The 21054-nt window shown below is 26.9% G+C and overlaps 2 protein-coding genes across 4 annotated transcripts; one reads left to right on the top strand and one right to left on the bottom strand.

The window, feature by feature from the left end:
• The first annotated feature begins 4005 nt into the window (after positions 1–4005).
• LOC141528816 (uncharacterized) lies at positions 4006–13066 on the top strand. 3 transcript variants are annotated; one of them, XR_012479476.1, is made up of 12 exons: positions 4006–4253; positions 4322–4478; positions 6352–6581; positions 6691–6884; positions 7864–8017; positions 8453–8494; positions 8862–9042; positions 10363–10742; positions 10809–11086; positions 11474–11581; positions 11668–11827; positions 12876–13066. XR_012479476.1 is itself a non-coding variant. In XM_074245052.1 (11 exons), exons 1-11 carry the CDS (start codon positions 4182–4184, stop codon positions 11759–11761), a joined length of 1893 nt encoding a protein of 630 aa, XP_074101153.1. In that variant the 5' UTR covers positions 4007–4181; the 3' UTR covers positions 11762–11854. The 3 variants fall into 3 exon arrangements, 1 of the variants encoding a protein (XP_074101153.1); XR_012479475.1 differs by having other exon boundaries at positions 4007–4253; positions 7861–8017; XM_074245052.1 differs by lacking the exon at positions 12876–13066 and having other exon boundaries at positions 4007–4253; positions 7861–8017; positions 11668–11854.
• LOC141528882 (dual specificity protein phosphatase CDC14AB) lies at positions 12724–19189 on the bottom strand. The gene is made up of 6 exons (XM_074245162.1): positions 19176–19189; positions 18283–18527; positions 16898–17159; positions 16694–16823; positions 13210–13522; positions 12724–13148 (listed from the first exon to the last, which is right to left on the bottom strand). Exons 1-6 carry the CDS (start codon positions 19187–19189, stop codon positions 12724–12726), a joined length of 1389 nt encoding a protein of 462 aa, XP_074101263.1.
• Positions 19190–21054: the final 1865 nt, after the last annotated feature.

Raw genomic sequence — 21054 nt, 5'->3', positions numbered from 1 at the left:
CAACAATAAAGCTCATCGAGCTACTCTTAAGCATAGTTTTTCTTTTTTCATAGTGGCCGTAAAAGCCTGACAATCAATTACTATCTTAAGGGGGGAGACTCATGTAAAATTTTCAAAAAATCGATTTTTTTTTTCGATATTCTGAAAGTATACTATGTTGAGCGTGTACTGACGAGCCGGAAAAAAAAAATCTCGAATATTTACAAAGTTATGGCTAATACAGTGGAGCGGGTCGGAGTACGTATTGTCAAGTAACGAGCCAGGTAGTCGGGGCGCTTGAAAAGGACCTTTCTATTATAATACCTAGAAATATTTATTTTGTTCAACTACCGAGAATCCCTTTTAGTATATATATATATACATACTTTTACATTCCTGCGCACGTGTAACATTAGTACACGAATAACCGTTAGTATAGAAATATATTTAGTTTAGCTGGAGATTTCTTCGTGTTCAGTCGATTTTTAAAAGCAAAAATGCCGAATTATAAAAAAGGCACACGTGGCAATATTGCACGAAATATCTCCAAAAACGAAGTTATCAGGGTAATCAGTTCACCAATAAAGAAGGTGAAAATTTCGAAGCCAATACAAGCCACAATGAGAGTGCCAGTGGCAAAAACTCCATACCCGTGATAGTGAAGAAATTATAACAAATCCTTTACACGGGTACAGGATAATTGAATTTTTACGGTGTTCACAGCTTTGTCGGAAATTGTGAAGTGCTCGGTGTGTAATCAGAAGATAAAATTCAGTGAGTGTGGTTCCAGAGGTCTTGGTTTTAAAATTGTTATCACATGTCCATGTGGTAATAAAATAATCAATTCAGGTCCTTTCATTCACAACGGATTTGAAATAAACCGGAGAATAGTGTTTATCATGAGACTTTTGGGTGTTGGAAGAGAAGGAATAAATGTATTTTGTAACCTGATGGATCTATGCACTGGTTTGAGTAAAAGTTGTTACGCTAACATTGTGGAACACATTTATAATACAGTGAAATTATCATTTGAATTTCTATCGCAGACTAAGGCAGTGAAAGAAGAGATGAAAAAAATGTTGAGCAAGGAAGAGAAAAAATATTTTAAAAGTATCTGGAGATGGTACTTGGAAAAAACGTGGTTTCAAATCAAAGTACGGTGTTGCAACGCTCATAGGATATTATTCAGGGAAAGTTATTGATTTGAAAACAAAAAGTAGTTACCATATTTTACTCCAAATTTTTCTTCTGAAGTCGAGAACATTTCTTTCATGGCATCGACTTCCATCTTTCCTGACGAACCTTCGTGATTTTGTTGACACTCATCCTCATGATACTCACTCCACTTACGGAATTCTTCTGTATGAGTCTTGTTCTTCCAGTAAACACAGCCTTGACAGTAACTACTTTTTGTTTTCAAATCAATAACTTTCCCTGAATAATATCCTATGAGCGTTGCAACACCGTACTTTGATTTGAAACCACGTTTTTTCCAAGTACCATCTCCAGATACTTTTAAAATATTTTTTTCTCTTCCTTGCTCAACATTTTTTTTCATCTCTTCTTTCACTGCCTTAGTCTGCGATAGAAATTCAAATGATAATTTCACTGTATTATAAATGTGTTCCACAATGTTAGCGTAACAACTTTTACTCAAACCAGTGCATAGATCCATCAGGTTACAAAATACATTTATTCCTTCTCTTCCAACACCCAAAAGTCTCATGATAAACACTATTCTCCGGTTTATTTCAAATCCGTTGTGAATGAAAGGACCTGAATTGATTATTTTATTACCACATGGACATGTGATAACAATTTTAAAACCAAGACCTCTGGAACCACACTCACTGAATTTTATCTTCTGATTACACACCGAGCACTTCACAATTTCCGACAAAGCTGTGAACACCGTAAAAAATTCAATTATCCTGTACCCGTGTAAAGGATTTGTTATAATTTCTTCACTATCACGGGTATGGAGTTTTTTGCCACTGGCACTCTCATTGTGGCTTGTATTGGCTTCGAAATTTTCACCTTCTTTATTGGTGAACTGATTACCCTGATAACTTCGTTTTTTGGAGATATTTCGTGCAATATTGCCACGTGTGCCTTTTTTATAATTCGGCATTTTTGCTTTTAAAAATCGACTGAACACGAAGAAATCTCCAGCTAAACTAAATATATTTCTATACTAACGGTTATTCGTGTACTAATGTTACACGTGCGCAGGAATGTAAAAGTATGTATATATATATATACTAAAAGGGATTCTCGGTAGTTGAACAAAATAAATATTTCTAGGTATTATAATAGAAAGGTCCTTTTCAAGCGCCCCGACTACCTGGCTCGTTACTTGACAATACGTACTCCGACCCGCTCCACTGTATTAGCCATAACTTTGTAAATATTCGAGATTTTTTTTTTCCGGCTCGTCAGTACACGCTCAACATAGTATACTTTCAGAATATCGAAAAAAAAAAAATCGATTTTTTGAAAATTTTACATGAGTCTCCCCCCTTAAAATTACTTGGGCCTCTCGGTCCCTTCTCACCCCCATCTCGGACATTACTTCATACTCTCTCTCTCTCTCAGTTTTTCACTCTCTCACTCATACCTCACGTTACAACATTTCTTATTTTCTACAGTAAAAGAAACTTACAAATATTTTGACATCTGCTGACAACATGTCGAACAGTCTCTGTTACCCGTCTAATCCTTAAATTTACAACCATACATCCTTTGATTTTACAATTTATTTAAAACTAGTAAAAATAAGAAAGCATCTTAAACTCTAATATTTTCTGTTACTACATAAATGCGCCGTAAAAACTGCCAAATTTTTGTACCTTATTTTTTTTAGTATTGCTGCATTTCTTATAACTTTTAGATCTTAATTTCAAGTATTTTTTTTTAATAATTATATTTAAGTATTTTCTACTCATAATTCAAATTTTCTATCAATTTGACGCGCAACTTTTTTTTTAATAAGAAAAATTTTTTAAAATCTCAAAATTGTCAGTTACTGTGTTTTGAAATTGGGCAGCCATAAAGTGGACCCCTCTTGTAAATAATTACCTAAATTTAGTTGATTTCTAAACTGAAATATCTGGATATGATATTGTTCGAGTTGATTTCTGTCTTTCTATCAATTTTTAAGTAATACTACTGATTATTAACACATTAACAATCATAAATACTGAACGACGAAGTAAATCACTTTTACAGTTTGGTTCAAAGTTCTCGGTATTAGTATATGACTTGATAGTCGTGCAAATTAATGAAATTGCTGATACGGTTCTTCAGTATAAAAATGAAAAATATTTTTAATGGATTTATCACCGAAAATAGAATTAAAAAATACAATTATCATCACAAGAATTTCAATAAGCTTTGATAAAAACTGCTTCTTTATTTTTTAACGCACTAGCATTTTTCTAATGACGTTAAATTTAGTTGTCACCTAACCAATTTTTAATTTTATTTAACAAATAAATTTATTTAAAAAAAATTGTTACTTTTTATTTTTTGAAATTTCTAGATGTCAATTTTTTTTTCTTATTTTTTTCCCCATAGTTTATTTGTTAACAAAAATTTAAAAAATTATCAAACATCTGCTAAATTAATTTTCATATTTTTCTAAACTTTCGCATGCTGGAGTTATTTGAAGTATCTTAAACCTTCGCGCACTTTAAAAGTCAGAGTTTGAACGTTCTGCCATCTATTATTAAATTAAATTACTATTTTAATTTTTTATGTTCTCGGTATTCATTAATATATATTAATTTAACATATAGTTAATTAATAGTTAATTTTCAATTATCATTGTTGTTATTATAAACATAAAATGAATCATTTGCAGAATGATATATTGATGAAATTTCAGTTAACTTTGATAGTAAAAAAATCTGATGATCTTGATAGGTTATAAAAATGTTGAAAGATAAAACTTGTAAATTTTAAGCCGTGTTTTTGTTATTATTTTTGTTATTACAATGTAAACAAGTTTAATTACAGTTTTGTTTTAAGTATTTTTATACGTATTTAAATATTTAATAATGTATTCATTTTAATATATTGAATTCAATCAATCAACACTTTGCCATGTATAACAATACAGTGACTTGATTTATTTATTTATTTATTTAAATAAATTTTCTAATAATGTCAAATTCAAGGTTAATAATTTTTCATTGATAAAAATGATGTGGCTTAGTGTTGCATACATATTATTATCAGTTTTACGCATTAAAGCAATTTCAACAAATTGCAATGTAAGTATTAATCCATTTTGATTAAATAATTGATTTATCATCTAAATAGTTATTTATTTTTCTTTTAGTATGAATATAACTATTTATGTGATGATAATGAACAAAAAGATACAATAATACCAAGGCAGAAATCGCATATTGTTCAAAAAGGATGTAGTCTTGATAATATACGAGATAGCGCGGATTATACTTTAATATTATCAGAAAATGGTTTGCTACCAACAGGTAATTTTCAAATACATATAATTTATCTATTTTTTTAGATTTATGTAAATTAAATTATTTTGACAACTAATAATTGGAATTTTTATTTTTGATCTCATTTAAAATATTCTTTCCATGTTGAATTATTATGACTTTAAATTAAATTATTATAATAATACAGACTATTTTATTAAATTCTACAACATCTCTAGAATATTGTCCTAAAATTTCAAATCGATCCGAATAATAGTTTCGGAGATACAGTTTTAAAAAGTTGTAAGCTTAAGGCGCTGTTGTATTGAAACTCAAAACTATTAAAAAAAAAAATTTTTTTCGAAATTTTCAATTTTTTTGTAAAAACCTCTGCCAAAAATCCAATTTTCATTTTTTTTCTTCCGTTCAAGACCTAGTTTGAAGTCTTAACTAGAACACACATTTTTTTTTTCACTTCAAATGATCCTGCTAGGAGTTCTACTGATCACGCGGACGCATCTTTTTTCCGAGGGCTCGCCGGAAATGACTAAATATTATGATACAAATAAAATTCTATTCTATTCTATTTTATCTCGATAATAGTATGCAAAATATCTTGATTCCGTAAACTAACGAGGGTTGAATAATAAAAATAGTTGTCGAAACGAGGCGAAAAAAATTTTTCGATCGTAAAGCACTCTTTGATGCTTCGCATCTTGCTCCTTTAATTTTTTCAAAAATTCGATCAAGTGGGAAAAAAAAAACGGTTGGCTGGATTGAATTGAAACTTTGTAGGGTTTTTGTGGGTATATTGAACAGTAAGAGGCACACTTAACGTCAGTGGTTTCCGCAATATTTTTGATTGGGCGCTTGATTTTCCAAAAAACGACAAAAAGCCCTTTTTTGGATGCTTTTTCAAATTCATGTAATGATTGAAAAAAAATTTTTTTTTCAAAATTCAATTGCCAATCCTTGTAGAGAATTTATTCAAGTTTTTAAAACCAACCTCAAAATTTCTGTGCAATCATTGGTTGCTGAGATATTGGTAATCAAAGACAAAATGATCTTTTTCCATTCAAACATCGATATCTCAGCGAGAAATGCTCGTATCGAGATTTAAAAAAACGAAATTAAATCTGAATAAACAAGCTATCCGGTCCATATGGAGGTTGAGTCGAAAAATTTTTCCACGTCCCTAGATTAAAAAAAAAAACCAAAAAAATTTCGAAAATTTTTTTCGGTGGTTTTCTTATGATTACTCGAAAAATATTTTCAAAAAAATTTTCAAACTCAGATCCAAAAACAAAACACTTAGAGCTACAATTTGCTTCTTTTTTTTTTTGCTGTACGACCATTTTTGTATAAGTTACAGCCTGTTGAAAATCCCTCAAAAATTTGGATTTTTTTTCTGCTCCCTTAATTTTTGTGAGAAGTGTACTTTTTCAGTTACCGAAAATTCCTACTGAGTAAAGGTCCTCCCCTTCCCCCTTTATCCTTTATTTCCCCTAGTTCCCAAAAATTTATCTTTAATGACAAATTTAGCTATTATATATGGCTATTATAAAGACAAATTGGCAAATACTTTTACGGTTTTCTTCTATATTCCTTAGAGCTAGCTGGTCTACATTTTATACGATCTTTTATCAAGCCGTAACATTATTATTATTATTGCTTTTAATTATTTTTATTTCTTATAAAAGAAAAATTAACAACTTAAATAACACCATACTATTATTGTTTAATTTATAATTATTACATACGTTAATATATGTATATTTACATTTAAAAATTCACCTAGATTGTAAAATATAACTCAAATGATCGATAGCAGATTTATTATCTATATTAATAATAATGTTGTTTATGATAATTGTATTATAATACAATTAAGTTGCATTTAATTCTCATCTAACGATTTCAGGTGTAATGAAAGTAAATATAACACTATCCAGTGCCAACTGCATTTATAAAGTTGCTCTACTAGTCAATAGCACAATTAAAAATAACACTGATTGCCATAAACATGAATTTACGAATATTTTACATTCAGAGTTACATTCAGTCGACCAAACAATTTGTCCATCTAATTCTAATATTGAACAACATCGCGACAGTCTGCACCAAAATAATGGATTTCTTAACACATGCCAGGTAATTTTGAATTTCGAATTTACGTTTTTTTATTTATTGAAAACTTGATATACTCTTTTTTTTTCTGAAATTTATTTACTTATTTCCCTTATCACATTTTTTTTTGTAGGATAATAATCTTGCTCTTTATTTTGAGCACGTCTATGCAGGTTGTTATGCTTTACGCTTCACGATCGATGATAAACTTTATGCAATACGTTCGAAAAAGTACATTACAACAACTTATCAACGTAGTGAAGTTAAGGAGCCATTATCTCACTGTTATTATGATGATAGAATCGCGAATAATAACGATAACGAAAGGTATTGAAATAATTAAACTAGAAATAGTAATTATTAACATATATTGAAATTTATTTGCTTAGCATGCTTAGTGTGAGTTTTCTTGACTTTTCTTCTTTAAAATTTTATTTCATTAAAAAAAATTATAGAGTATAAAATTATAGAAACACTACAAAACACAATTCAAAATTGTATTGTTGACATAACAAGTATTGAATTTAAAATAGAAAGTTTCATTTGATTTATGTAGTAGACTTGCCTATGTTTCGTTGTGCTTGAGAAAGCAAGAAAAAGATAATTTTTAATAGCTTTCTATTAACTATTACAATCACAAGCTCTGAATCTGTACTATCAATTATATAATATATTGAATATGTTAATTATTTGCACGGAAAAAAGAAAAAGGGAAAAATTGCACTGTATAGTGTAACGTGATGCTTCATACAAAAAACTGAAAAAATTACAGTTTCAGATTTTAATTTTTACAGATTTTGTAAGAATCACATTGTAAAATGTAAATGCAATATTTAAAGATATGAAAAATAACATTCAAAGTTTAAATTTTTAAAATATTAATTCGAACTGCAGTTTTTTTATTTTTTTATATTTGAAGCGACACTTGTAATCTACAGTGGAAACTCTATATAATGAAATTCTATATAACCAAATTTTCTTAAGTTCTGAACAGTTATTCTAATTTCAACTGTTCTTTTTCTCTTTCTCAATGTGTTTATTTTTAATGATTGGATTTCTTCGTAAATACAAATTTTATTATCTTATACTTATTATTATAAGTTAAAAAAATTTTTTTTACCCCCATAACTGAATAATTAATTTGACAATAATAACTCAGAGTTAATGAAGTAGTTTAAATCTTTAAAATTTTTAAATATTTAAAAAAAAGAAAAAGCTCGGGAAAAAAAAACTATGCTTTTGCAATTTTTATTTAATTATTATTTTTTTTCGGTCTTGAAAAATAGAGTGAATTTTTTTTAAGTAGGAATTTAGTAACATTTAGATTCGGCGTGTCAATACTTTCTGGTTCTTCGAGTTTGGTATTGCAATTAATTCCACTGTCAATTGAAGATGAAAATAAAGGAGAGGCATGTGTTAAATATGGTGAAATATCTCTTGAGCCTTGGGAAATTAGTTTGGTAATTTTAGTTTTTGTTTAATTTATATTTATATTATTTTTCTTAAAACTTTTTTTACTCTTAAAGACAATAATATCGTGTTTGCTTATGAGAATGGGCATGATCAGTAATATTTTTTTTCTATCGATTGTCATTGAATTTTAGTCTTTATTATTTATGTTCATTATTTTTAGATTGAACATTGAATACTTGTAATTGTAGATCATATACGTCAAAACGTCAAGAAGAAAAATTTTACAAGCACAGATAAAAGAAATTTATATAAAAATTAAAATCAACTAATGACAGTTTTAATTCAATGAAAACATCATAAATAATCAAAATTTTATTTAATTTGAAGTAAATTGAATTAAAAATAACTGCTCTTTACGTTTTGAAAGCCAGATCTTATTTATTTATAATGTTAGCTTAAATAATAAAATAATCTGATTTTAGTATGGATCAAGTTTATCAACCAATAATTGTAGCATAGCGATGGTAAGTTTTTTTTTTTTAATAATGAATCGTGTTATTAATTACAAAAAATTTTTTTCAAATTTCAATTCGATATTATTGCAATTAAAAGATGAATATGGAATTACGATGAAGATATTACACTTTCAATTTCAAACATTTGAAATGGTAATTTTTAGCAGTTGGTCATTACTTATTATAAATCAACTATTATTTATTACAGTGTACTTTTTTCCGTGTATGATTGGACAAAAATTATAAAATAGAATGATTTATTTTGAGTAATTAAAAGTATATTATTAAATATACAAGATATATTTAAATAAGTAATTTTAAGAAAAATCAAAAAAACCTTTTTTAGAATAATCTAACGAATTGTTATCATTAAAAGGTTCATGATTCAAATGGAAACTTAACAGAAGACATAGAGTGTATTTTTGTTCTTCCAGTTTTGTATAATCAGAGTTATTGTTTTTTATTAACTCTAAATGATGACCGGTGTGTAAAACAAACTGTGTGGAAACCACCACCAGTTCAAGATGAAATAAGTTCACCGTGTACATGGATAGCACGTAAGATTTTGATTTTTATTTATTTTAATACTAATTTATTTCAATATTAATAATAGTTGTGATAAATTGATACTTCAATTTTTTCAACCAAAACAATAAAATATTTTCTATCAATAACATATCTTTGTTAATTTATTAAAAGTTGACTTATAAGTCAGTTTATAAACTGTAAGGAGAACCAAATCATTTTCTTTTAAAATGAAGAATAAATAAATTGAAAAATTTTTTGTTGAAAATTTTTGTGAATTTAATTTTCAATGAATTGTATTTTTAATAGTCAAGTTAAACCATTCTTATTTTTTTAAATAACAATTTCTTGGTTTCTTGGAAAAAGTATTTCTTTAAAAAATTCGTTCTTAGAAATTTTTTTATTAAGGGGAGGTATTCTAGTCTACAGGCCCGAATTTCGAGCGTTTTTTGGCAATTGATAAAAAAAAAAGCATCCGATATTTTTAGTATCAATTTTTTTATCATTTGTCTATTTATATTCAAAGAGTACACAAAATTAATTTGAAAAAAAAAAAAAAAATTTCATTGAGTTATGCGTCCTTAAAGTAAAGAGGAAAAAAAGGTTGTGTCCTTGTCGCCATGATTTCTACTCTTGTGGTGATTTGAAAAATAAAGCAATGATGAATTCTTAATGAGTAGGAATGTCGCTATCTCACGAACCTGCAAAACTAAAAAAAAAAATTTTTTTTCTCAAAAAATAGCGGCTACTTAAAAATAAAGGTCGATTTTTTCACTAATTTTTTAACGTTGTCGAATGTTTTAAAAATATTACAAATTTCAAATTTTAATTTTTTATTGGTTCATGCGATAGAAAGATATTTAAAAAATATTCATGCCAAATTTCAAGCAAATCAGCTGATTAGAACTTGAGTTTAAAGTTTTACGTTAGGTTTCAGGCAGCGTAACTGATAAAATAGTACGTATAACTTACATTTTCTTAATCAGCCATCTCAGCTTCATACATTGGGCCTTCCTCTACTTTATATTGATTGATTTCAGCATTTCTCTCCTTTTAACGAGCAGTTATTTCTTCTTTTGGAGCATCTGAAGCTCGAACCTCAGACCGTTGAACCGCTTAACCGGTCTAGTTGCCACGACAGTAACACGGCTATAACTTCGGAAATCATTTGAATTTTGAAAAATCCTTTTAGGGAGGTATTTTTGAATATCTAAACTATCGGATTATAAAAAAAAAATTTTTTCTATTTTTTCAAATTTCTAGACTAGAAAACCCCCTTAACATAAAATTTCTGAGAAATAAAAATTGGGAACTCTAAACAATAAATAAATAAAATATAAATTATTTTACAGCATGTATGAGAGTTACAAAATCACGACAAGCTATTGAATATAATGGAGAGCTTTCAGGAAATAAAACTGTTATGAGTGATATTAATATATTATTACCAATAGCCGCAGGAATAATTATTTCAATATTAGTTATAAGCGGTGCAGTTGTATGTATTTGTCGCCAAAATTTACGTAGCAGTCGACAAAATCAATATTTAAATGCAACTTTAAGTGATCTCAAAAGAACGAATTGTGAAGATACTGACGATGACAATGAAAAATTAAAAAAACAAGACAATGATTGTAAAGCGATTGTTATCTTCTATGCACGAGAATCTGAAAATTTCATTAAATTTATGGTTTATCTTAGAGAAATTATTGAGTACTTCTGTAACTGCCATGTAAGTTATAATTTATTATTTTTTTAACTAATTATTTTGTTTTTTAATTATACTTTTTTCTTGTAGGTTTATGATTGGTATGCTCCCAATGAATGGAACTCAGTTGCTAAAGTCGGTACTTTTGAATGGGCTAATAATTTATTTAAAAAAAAATATCGTGTCATTTGGATTGACACTCCAGCTACCAGATCGTTAATTAATATTAAAAACTCAGTTAATAATTTTCATGATGACCGATTGAACATTGATTCAATAAGTGATTTTCGTGACTTAGCCTTTGCGCCAATTCTTGATTGCGTTAAGCGAAATATTGAGTTACAACATACCAAACATTTTATTGTACGGTGAGTTTATCAAGGTAGTTCCAGTCATAAATGCAAAATTTTAAGAAGTTTTCGAAATTTGAAATATCGGTAACAGAATACGCATTACATGTGCTGTGGAAATTTAAAATCAATTGATCATACCAGAAATGAGATAATCCTTAAAATAATCCAAAGAAATTTTGATAATTTTGACCATGCAGTTTGTTATAATTATAAAATGGTAATAAACTGGCTAGCTAAACAAAAATAACCACTAGTAAAAGCAAATAATAGATAACTCGTGAGAAAGCTGGCACAAGCGAGTAAAAAATAAAGAAATAGCACAAACTATATGTCTCGAGTGAACTACCTTAAATAAATATTTTTTGTTTTAGTAAATAAATTTTTAATACATTTTTTTTACAGATTAGAAGGATACTGTTACGAAAATTCTCGAGAAGATCCTTTTGCAGATTTATCACCGCATGCCCGTTTTATTATTCCCCATAATCTTAAACAGTTATTTTCGCATCTGTAAGTGAGCCAATGAGTAATTTATTAATTATTATTATTATAGTTTAATTTTCACCAAACAGTAAAAATGTAACATTTTATTTTAGAGCTTTTAAAAGATCTGAAATGAGTGAAGAAGAATTAAATCGAGAAGAAATTATACTTCGAGAACACTTAGTCAAAATGAATAATGACTTGTGATTATTAAATCGATTTCATAGTTTTCTTTTTTTCATCGAAGTTTTTTTATAATTTTTTTATAAATAGGTGAATAAATTAAAACAACTAATCATCTATTTGTAATCTATAATTGATTAATTTTATGATGATAATGTGACCAAATGAATTTATTACTATAAACACCCCACTAATCAGGAGATGCCAAACTGACGTTAAAATGCTCACCAGAATGACATTAAATTGGATAAGTAGAATGAAAAAACAAAAGTTGTTAATTAACAGAATGTAGATTGATATTCTGGTTGAAACTTGAGATAATTGTATCTTTGCATAGAAATTTTGATTCCCACTCTGATAGTCATGCTAACTGAAAGTTACCGTTAATCTCGGTCCGGATTCGGCAACCAACTTATGTTAACTTGCATTTCGATTCCGGCCGTAAATTTTTATCAAATTATATGCAACTTTGATCCAAAGTATTATAATTGATAATTATATTGTAAAATATTGTTCAAGTAATTTCTAGCGTATCAATCGTTGGAAAACTGTTTTACATCAGATACCCAGTTAGCACAAATGACATCAAATTGACGTAAACCTACCATCAACTTGAGCACAATTTATGAGCAACTTTTTGTTTAATTTCAGCAGTAACTTCATTTGAAGTTATTGAGTAAATTGAACTTAAATTAGCTGCAAAAAAGCATATCTTCTTCAAACTTCCTCTTTTCATTACAAGCTACTTGGAAAAATCTTTTTACTCACTTTTCTTACAGATCTGAATGCTATAAACATTTTTAAATTTTTTACACGCTCTTTTGGCTCTGCAGAGCCAAAATAGTGTAGATATTGAGATATGCCCTTTTGGTATTAGTAATGATTATAATGATTATAATACTTAAAAATCAAATTTTTTCATAAAATGAAAGTTTAATTATTAATAAAATAAAAACCGATCATTATGATCTTTTAAAGTGAAGAATTTAATTTTTATTAATTTTAATTTTTTTCAAAAGATCGCCTTGAGTTGAAATATCAGACGACATATTCATTTGATGATTAACCACTGTCAATTTATCCGTTGAATTTCGTTTTCCTATTTTTGAATTAGACGATTTGTCATTTTGCTTTTCAGATGACGTTGATTCTCTTTCCGATGAACCACCAAATTTTTTTACTATGGAAAAGTACAATGAATTAAAAGTAAATTTTAATTTACTGTAAAAATCAAAATACGATTGTAACGAATGGCTAAAAGTAACTCTACCTATGTAATCACAAATAGAACCATTGGTACCGAAGAAATTAATAAATTTAAGCTGTTTATTTTTTGTCGACATGTCATTATTATGTAGTTTATGTTTCCATGATAAATCATCATCACTTTTATTTTTTTCAACGCTATCAACTGTAAATAAAAGATAAGTAAGTAATCGTTATTTATTGACAAATAATTAAATAGCTATTACGTTTAAAGTATTGTCTGAAAATTGAATTTTTTGGTAATTTCACACTATTATTTTTTCGGTCAATTTTTTGGAGTATTGAGTACACTCCATATTGATGGTAGAAAATTTTATCAACGCCACCAAAGTGCTTTATCCGATATTGCTGGCCACTAAAAAGTAATTCTTTCTGCATACTTTCTAACCATGTTTGTTGATGACCTATCACTGAACCAGGCCGACAAATTCGTGTCCATGCTATAGCTTCTTTGGCGGTCATTTTGTAATGTTTTATCAAATATGCACAAATTAATGACCCGGTTCGTCCTAATCCTGCCTGAAATTTATAGTATTTAAAATTATAATGCAGAAAAATTGACAATAATAATGACAATAACTCTCACACACAGAGAAAAAAAAATACTATTTACTCAATTAACAATTTATTGGTTCAAGAAACTTGATGACGATCACATATACTAGTATTATTAATTATTAATTGCTGAAGAGAAGAGCATCAATATTTATCTATGGACGGTAGATAAACTAAAGGATAGCTTTATCTAAATTAAGTAAAAATTACTTCAATTAATTTAACAAGTTCTTGAGCTAAGAATATATATTTTTCAAAATTTTCAAGAACATAAATTCGTGTATCTAGAAAGTTTTATTAATAGATTATTTTTTTTTCTCAGTGTATTACAAATAACTTAGCTATCCTAGGGTAAAGGCTCCAAATATTGACCAATTTAGACAAAATAAACATAGATATATTTTTTATAAATTTACTAAAAAGTTTATGAGCTAAAAGGATTGTTGTGCTTTTTTTTAATTTACAATTTACAAACTATAACACATTTTTTATAAAATACATAATATTATAATATTATATATATATAATCTACATTATTAAAAAAAATAAGCGAAATTTTGTAGCCAGGATAGTGATATGATAGAATGAGTTATTTAAGTTAAATTTAATGTCATTGCAAAGGTCTTGACTTGAATTTGTGCCTTTTCAAGGTTTCATATCATTCTCACCGATAGTTGATTGATTATGATAATTATTTAGGCTGCATTCGAAATTACTCTATCTCTAGATACATAATTAAAAAATTACCTTGCATCTTTTGAACTATTGACATTTTTAAAGATATAAGCTCATCCCGATGTTGCACTCATCAAGACCTTTCATTTAAATAACCACATCAATTTTTTACCAGGGTAAAGGTACCGATCGTAAAGTACTTCAAGCGACTTGATTTTTAATTCTACATAATAACCTAAGACTTAACCACATATGTGTACACAGAAAAAAAATTAACTTGATTCAAGAGAAAAATTCTTGAACCAAGAATATAATTTTGAAGAGGATAATTGTCTTGAATCAAGACGAAAAATTCTTGAATTAAGTAAAATTTCCTTAAATCGAAAAAAATTTTCTTAAATAAAGAATTTTTCTACTCAAATCAAAAATATTGAGCTCTTTAAAAATATATACTTGATTCAAGAACATTTTTTTCTCTGTGTACATGAAAAATATATGAAAATCCACATGGGTACTCAAATGAAAGCTCTTGATGATTGTAACATCGGGATGAGCTTATATTTTTAAAAACGACAATAGTTAAAAAAGTACAGTGCACAGAAAAAAAAATTAACTTGATTTAAGAAAAAAATTCTTCAACTAAGAATGAATTTTGAAGAGGGTAATTGTCTTGAATCAAGACGAAAAATTCTTGAATGAAGTGAAATTTCCTCAAATCAAGAAAAATTTTTTTAAATCAAGAATTTTTCCACTCAAATCAAAACTATTGAGCTCTTCAAAAATATATACCTGATTCAAGAACATTTTTTTTTCTGTGTGCAATTTAACAAAAGTCATTATTTAATAAAGCAAAACTTTATTTACATGTAGTTCACAAGTCACGGCAGACACATAACGACTGCAAGGTTGCTAGTATAATTATTATATAATAATTAGCGTTACAGTCGATTGTTTTGAAAATTGACCATTATGCACTTAATATTGACCATCTCTTTCAAGTACTGACCAATAGCATTATGTTTACTAGATTGATAAATAACTTTTATTTTTAATCTATAACAGTTTCGACATTAGGTAATCTATTCACTGCGTGTTTATAATTTTTCTATTGTTATTAGTTTTGTATTCTCATTCAATATTATCTTCAGTACTCATATTTCAATCAATGCACAGACGAAAAAATTTACTTTAATCAAGTAAATAATTTTGAAGAATTTCATCGTCTTGGTTTGAGTTGAAAAAGTCTTAAGCTAAGAAATTTCACTTGATTTAAGTAAATTTTACTTGATTCAAGAATTTTTTTCTTGGATTAAGTTAATTTTTTTTTCAGTGTGACTGAAGTCATACTAATATTAGGTACATTGGATAATTTACAACACCAATTGTTGATCAGGGTATTATTTCAATTATTAACATGGTTTTTCTGTTAAAAATTATTGATATCTAACCTTTGATGTTCAATTTTTTGAACAAATACTCATTTATTGATTATGAACTATTTAGGGCCAGTTTTTCAATCCTGGATAAAATTTTATCTCGAATTGAAAAACTGGCCCTTAATTTAATACAAATTGATGATAAATATACTTACCAAACATGGCTAACTTAAGTTCTAATGACAAAATGTTCACAACTTACTGCCATTTCTACACAATCTTATTTTTTTCTCTTTCTTTTATCATAACTACATATATTTATGTGCATTAATTAAAAATTGATCATTATGTACTAAATATAAAATTAAATACAAGATTTTTTTGATTCAAGTTATTATGCTGCCTGGTCAATATTTAGTTCCTTTACCCTACTTGTTTCTTAGAAAAGGACAATAGGTAAAATAAAGGGAATGAAAAAGCAGTAATTGTATAGTAGTATACTTATTCTGAGCCATTAACAATTAAAAAATTAACTCATTTAATTTTTTTTTTAATTTTATTCTTCACAGCAGATTCATGCATGAAATTTTTTAAAAAGTTTAAAAAGTGAAGAACTTTATCCATTTGAAAATTTTAAAAATGCAATTTGTCTAGTTTTTAATTGAAAAATTTTTGAGAATTTACAATGAAACATTTTTTTCTTAAAGAGCACAAAAATCTGAACAAATTAGCAAATCAGCGATATATCATGATACTGAAATTAGCAGACATTTTACTCTTTTTAACAAATAAATTAAGACTCATAAAATTTTTTTGTATAATTACACTGATAATTTTTCAAATTTTTACTTACAGTAATTTATCCGATAAAAATTTTAAGAGCCAGATGTCTTATCACTGTCATAGAATTGATAGAATTTTTTAATAATTTATAAGTTGTTAAATCTTGAAAAAATGTTTAACTTTTTATCGTCGAAAAATGCGATTCACTTGTGCATAATTACTAAATTTCATTGCCTTTTACGTTCACATTAATTCAAATATAAATTTTTTTAAATAAATAAACAATTAATTATTTTCTTACCTTGCAATGAACTGCAATCGGTCCATTTGTTACCTCACTGATGTACAAAAATTGATAGAGAACTTTACGTGATGGTACACTTCCGTCAGGTAAATAAATATCATAATGATTGATACCAATCCTAGTAAACCTATTTTATAATTTACATTTGTTGTAATATATTATAAATTCTTAAAATATAAACAATTAAAAAAAATTTTAAACCTTGACGAGTCATAAGATTCTTTATTTAGTCTTATGACTGTACTTATATTATTTTTTGTAAAATATTCATGGTAACGTTCAGGTGCATGATATAGAGTTCCTGGTTCAGTACTTGGCCCCGAAAATGCTAAGAATTTTTGTGGCACTATCCAATTCATGTCACCATATTTGACTTTTTCATATTTTTCATATTCACTTACATCAAAATCATCCAAATTTAAGAATCCAAAAGCTACAGCCTTATACAGCGCATTCAAACAATCTACAATATGTAAAATTAATTAATAACTAATCAACACTGAGAAAAACAATAGTAAATATTTACAAGTGGGGTCAACTATTTTCATTTTCATTTTCATTTTTTGAACGAAATTTCTATTTGATTTTATTAATATAATTTTATTTTGAAAAATACATAAAAAAATAAACAATTAAAAAAAAAAAAAGTCGATCATCACGTTTCTGCGCGTTTTCATCTCCTGACAAAATAATTTCAAGACAAATATATCCCCTTCACATAAATTTCCCTTAATAAAATATCTTACCACACAAACTTCCACACACATAAGGTTGTTACTGTGTTGTGCCCTTTTAACATGGTTTTTGTGTGTATTTATTCAGTAATAGGCCAACACAAACATGGATAATCGTGTTGCGCCCTTTTATCATGGTTTTTGTGTGTGTTTATTTGACATTAGACCAACACATAAGCTTGCCCAAAAATAACAACTCAATTATAATCACAAAATCAGTCAAAATTGATCAATTTAACAGTTCAACATGAATTATTATTATAAAAATATATCAAATACGGTAAACCGAAATTATAATAATTACAACTCAATCCGTTAATCAATTTCATGAAATAAACATTTTGTCTGTAGGAAATTTTGCGGGGGGTATTTTGTCTGTTAGATATTTTGTCGAGGGACGAAAACGCGCATCACCGATCATCACAATTTTAACAAATTTTCAAAAAAAATTATAAATTTTCTAGAAAATTATATTTACTTTTTTTTTTAATTATTCGTTTTTTTATGTACTTTAAAAAAAAAAAAAATATATATATATATATATATATATATATATATATATATATATCAAAAACATCAAAAAAAGATAAAATAGAAATTTCATCCAAAAACATGAAAGCCAGCATTTTTTTAAACTTTTGAAGGCAAAAAAGCGATCAAAATCTCAATTTTTCTTTTTTATGACATTTGATATCATCGATGCACCATAAAAACAAGCAGAATAAAAAAAATTTGAAAATGTTAATTTCTCACCCAGTTAAGGCCTAAAATAGGATTGACCTCACTTGTAAATTTTTTTCAAAATAATTTTTTTTCTCACTGTATAAATAATTATAATTATCAATCACCTACCTTGTAATGGTATATGATAAATAGAGTGTCCTATCGACACATCTTGAAAAGGTTTCAGAGATATATCAGCGTCCAGTAATGGTTTATACGCATCTTTAGGAGATTTGTTTAAACATAAAACAGCAAAAGACGCAATCAAAAATGCAGCGTTAGCTTTTTTTTCATTGCTTTTTATACAGTAGTGAACTATTTGTTTATCGCAATAACGCGGATTGTTCAGTTTTTTACTAACTTTCCAACAATATCTGAAAATATATTAATATATTATTTTATACTTTTCAATATTAAAAAAAAATTAAAATTTTTCAAAGTATGAAATTACCCAGAAAATTAAATTAAAATAAAATATTAATTTCTAAAAATTTATAAATATATTTAAATTATTATATTAATAATGATTTATAATGAAATATTTTACTTGTACAAGCAGCCGAGATTTAATGGCCCAAAATCGTTGAAAAAATTTTGATAAATTAATTCATCGTCAATACTGAAAAAATGCACGTCAGCTATACTCTTTGGTAGATTTTTGCCTTCTGTCAAAATCGCAAAGTAAAATTTATTATTTATATATTCAGCAACGTGATTAATGTCTGGGTGACTTTTGATGCTATTTAATTCAAAGTTATCAGTCAATTTTTGAGGGGGAATTAATTTTGATACTTCGATTGAGTTGTCGGGTAAAGTTAAATTTTTTTGGTTAGCCATTTCAAAATCTTGATTTTATTTCTGACATTAAAATTTTAAAGTCATCGTTTACTATTTAAATTAGTATAATTAAATTTTAATTGTTAGATTTAATTTAATGTGATTAAACGGAAAATTTTGTTAATTTTAACAATTTTCAGCATTGACAAATTATGCCATTTTTATTAACTGAATAAATTATTCACTTCTGACTGAACATTGTTTTTCATTTTTTTTTATACCATTATAAGAAAACACTAACAGTTTTTTATCTATATTATTAAGAGAATAATAAAAATTTTGTGTCCAGGATAGTCATATCATAAAATCGGTTTTTTAGTGAAATTTAGCGTCATTGCAAAGGTTTTGACTTGACTTTGTGCCTTTTCAAGGTTTCATATCATTCTCACCGATAGTTGATTGATTATGATAATTATTTAGGCTGCATTCGAAATTACTCTATCTCTAGATATATAATTAAGAAATTACCTTGTATCTTTTGAACTATTGACATTTTTAAAGATATAAGCTCATCCCGATGTTGCACTCATCAAGACCATTATTGGTTTAAGAAACTCGATGACGATCACATATTCTAGTATTATTAATTATTAATTGCTGAAGAGAAGAGCATCAATATTTATCTATGGACGGTAGATAGCTTTATAAACTAAAGGATAGCTTTATCTAAATTAAGTAAAAATTACTTCAATTAATTTAACAAGTTCTTGAGCTAAGAATATATATTCTTCAAAATTTTCAAGAACATAAATTCGTGTATCTAGAAAGTTTTATTAATAGAGTATTTTTTTTTCTCAATATATTACAAATATCTTAGCTATCTTAGGGTAAAGGCTCCAAATATTGACCAATTTAGACAAAATAAACATAGATATATTTTTTATAAATTTACTAAAAAGTTTATGAGCTAAAAGGATTGTTGTGCTTTTTTTTAATTTACAATTTACAAACTATAACACATTTTTTATAAAATACATAATATTATAATATTATATATATAATCTACATTATTAAAAAAAATAAGCGAAATTTTGTAGCCAGGATAGTGATATGATAGAATGAGTTATTTAAGTGAAATTTAATGTCATTGCAAAGGTCTTGACTTGAATTTGTGCCTTTTCAAGGTTTCAGATCTTTCTCACAGATAGTCAATTTATTATGATAAGTATTGAGGCAGCATTTGAAAATTATCTGTCTTTAGATACACAATTTTGTACAAAGGTAAAAGGGCGCATATTTTTTTTTATTTCCAATCAAGTAGTAGACACATTCAACACTTAAAAATGAAAAAAAAAATTTCAAAGGTAATAAGGCGTATGTCTTTAATTATACGCCCTTTTACTTTTAAGAATTCGAAATTTTGGTGATCTAAAAGTGAAAGGGCGTATAATTTTTTTTTTTTCGGCCAGTTTACTAAGGAACATACTTAGCGGCGTAAAACCTCAACTGTATAATTTTTTAAAGTTACAAAAAAAGTATATCCAAAAAACAATAAAGTACGCATGATTCTTTTGTCGTTTTTTATTTTAAGAAATAGTTATTATAAAATTTAAAAACATGAACAATTATCATGAAATTAAAATTAAAAAAAAAAAGCGGCGGAAATTTCAAAATATTTGAATGTTATCTGTCGTTGGGATTTTTTTTATTACTTAATTTTTACGTAATTTGTATTTGATTGATTTATTTTCTATTTGTTTATATTAAACTTTTAAAATGAGGCTGTTATTTTAGCATAATTCGTCTTTTGAAACTATTATTTAACATTTGAAATCAAAACTACACTTTTTTACCTTTAAGTAGTACTTTTCTTAAAGCTAAAAGGGCGTATGTCTTGAGATACGCCCTTTCAGCTTCAGAATACCAACTTTTTTTTTTTTCACAAATTTTTACGTTTCAGAAAATTTTAAAACAAATAGCAAAAAAAATTTTTTTTCATACGCCCTTTCACCACAAATCCCTATTAACCCTTAGCTATAAGCCCTTTTACCTTTAAGATTAAATCTATTATAATTTATCTATAAATAACTTATTGAGGAAATTATTATGGTTTCGGTGAATAAA

This window comes from Cotesia typhae, unplaced genomic scaffold (genome assembly GCF_013202065.1).
Source record: "Cotesia typhae breed Kobodo isofemale line unplaced genomic scaffold, CoteBio_Ctyphae contig_44, whole genome shotgun sequence".
Lineage (NCBI taxonomy): Eukaryota > Metazoa > Arthropoda > Insecta > Hymenoptera > Braconidae > Cotesia > Cotesia typhae.
The sequence above is the reverse complement of the archived record's forward strand: the minus strand, read 5'-3'. Positions and strand labels throughout refer to the sequence as shown.

What these genes read in the sequence shown, in the direction of transcription:
- LOC141528816 (XM_074245052.1), top strand. Translation starts at nt 4,182, where the DNA reads ATGATGTGGCTTAGTGTTGCATACATATTATTATCAGTTTTACGCATT. An exon ending in ACCAAACATTTTATTGTACG is followed by an intron (nt 11,087 to 11,473) that starts GTGAGTTTATCA and finishes TTTTTTTTACAG; the next exon opens with ATTAGAAGGATACTGTTACG. An exon ending in AAACAGTTATTTTCGCATCT is followed by an intron (nt 11,582 to 11,667) that starts GTAAGTGAGCCA and finishes ATTTTATTTTAG; the next exon opens with AGCTTTTAAAAGATCTGAAA.
- LOC141528882 (XM_074245162.1), bottom strand. An exon ending in TTATCATATACCATTACAAG is followed by an intron (nt 17,160 to 18,282) that starts GTAGGTGATTGA and finishes TACATATTGTAG; the next exon opens with ATTGTTTGAATGCGCTGTAT. An exon ending in TTTCAGACAATACTTTAAAC is followed by an intron (nt 13,149 to 13,209) that starts GTAATAGCTATT and finishes TTTTATTTACAG; the next exon opens with TTGATAGCGTTGAAAAAAAT.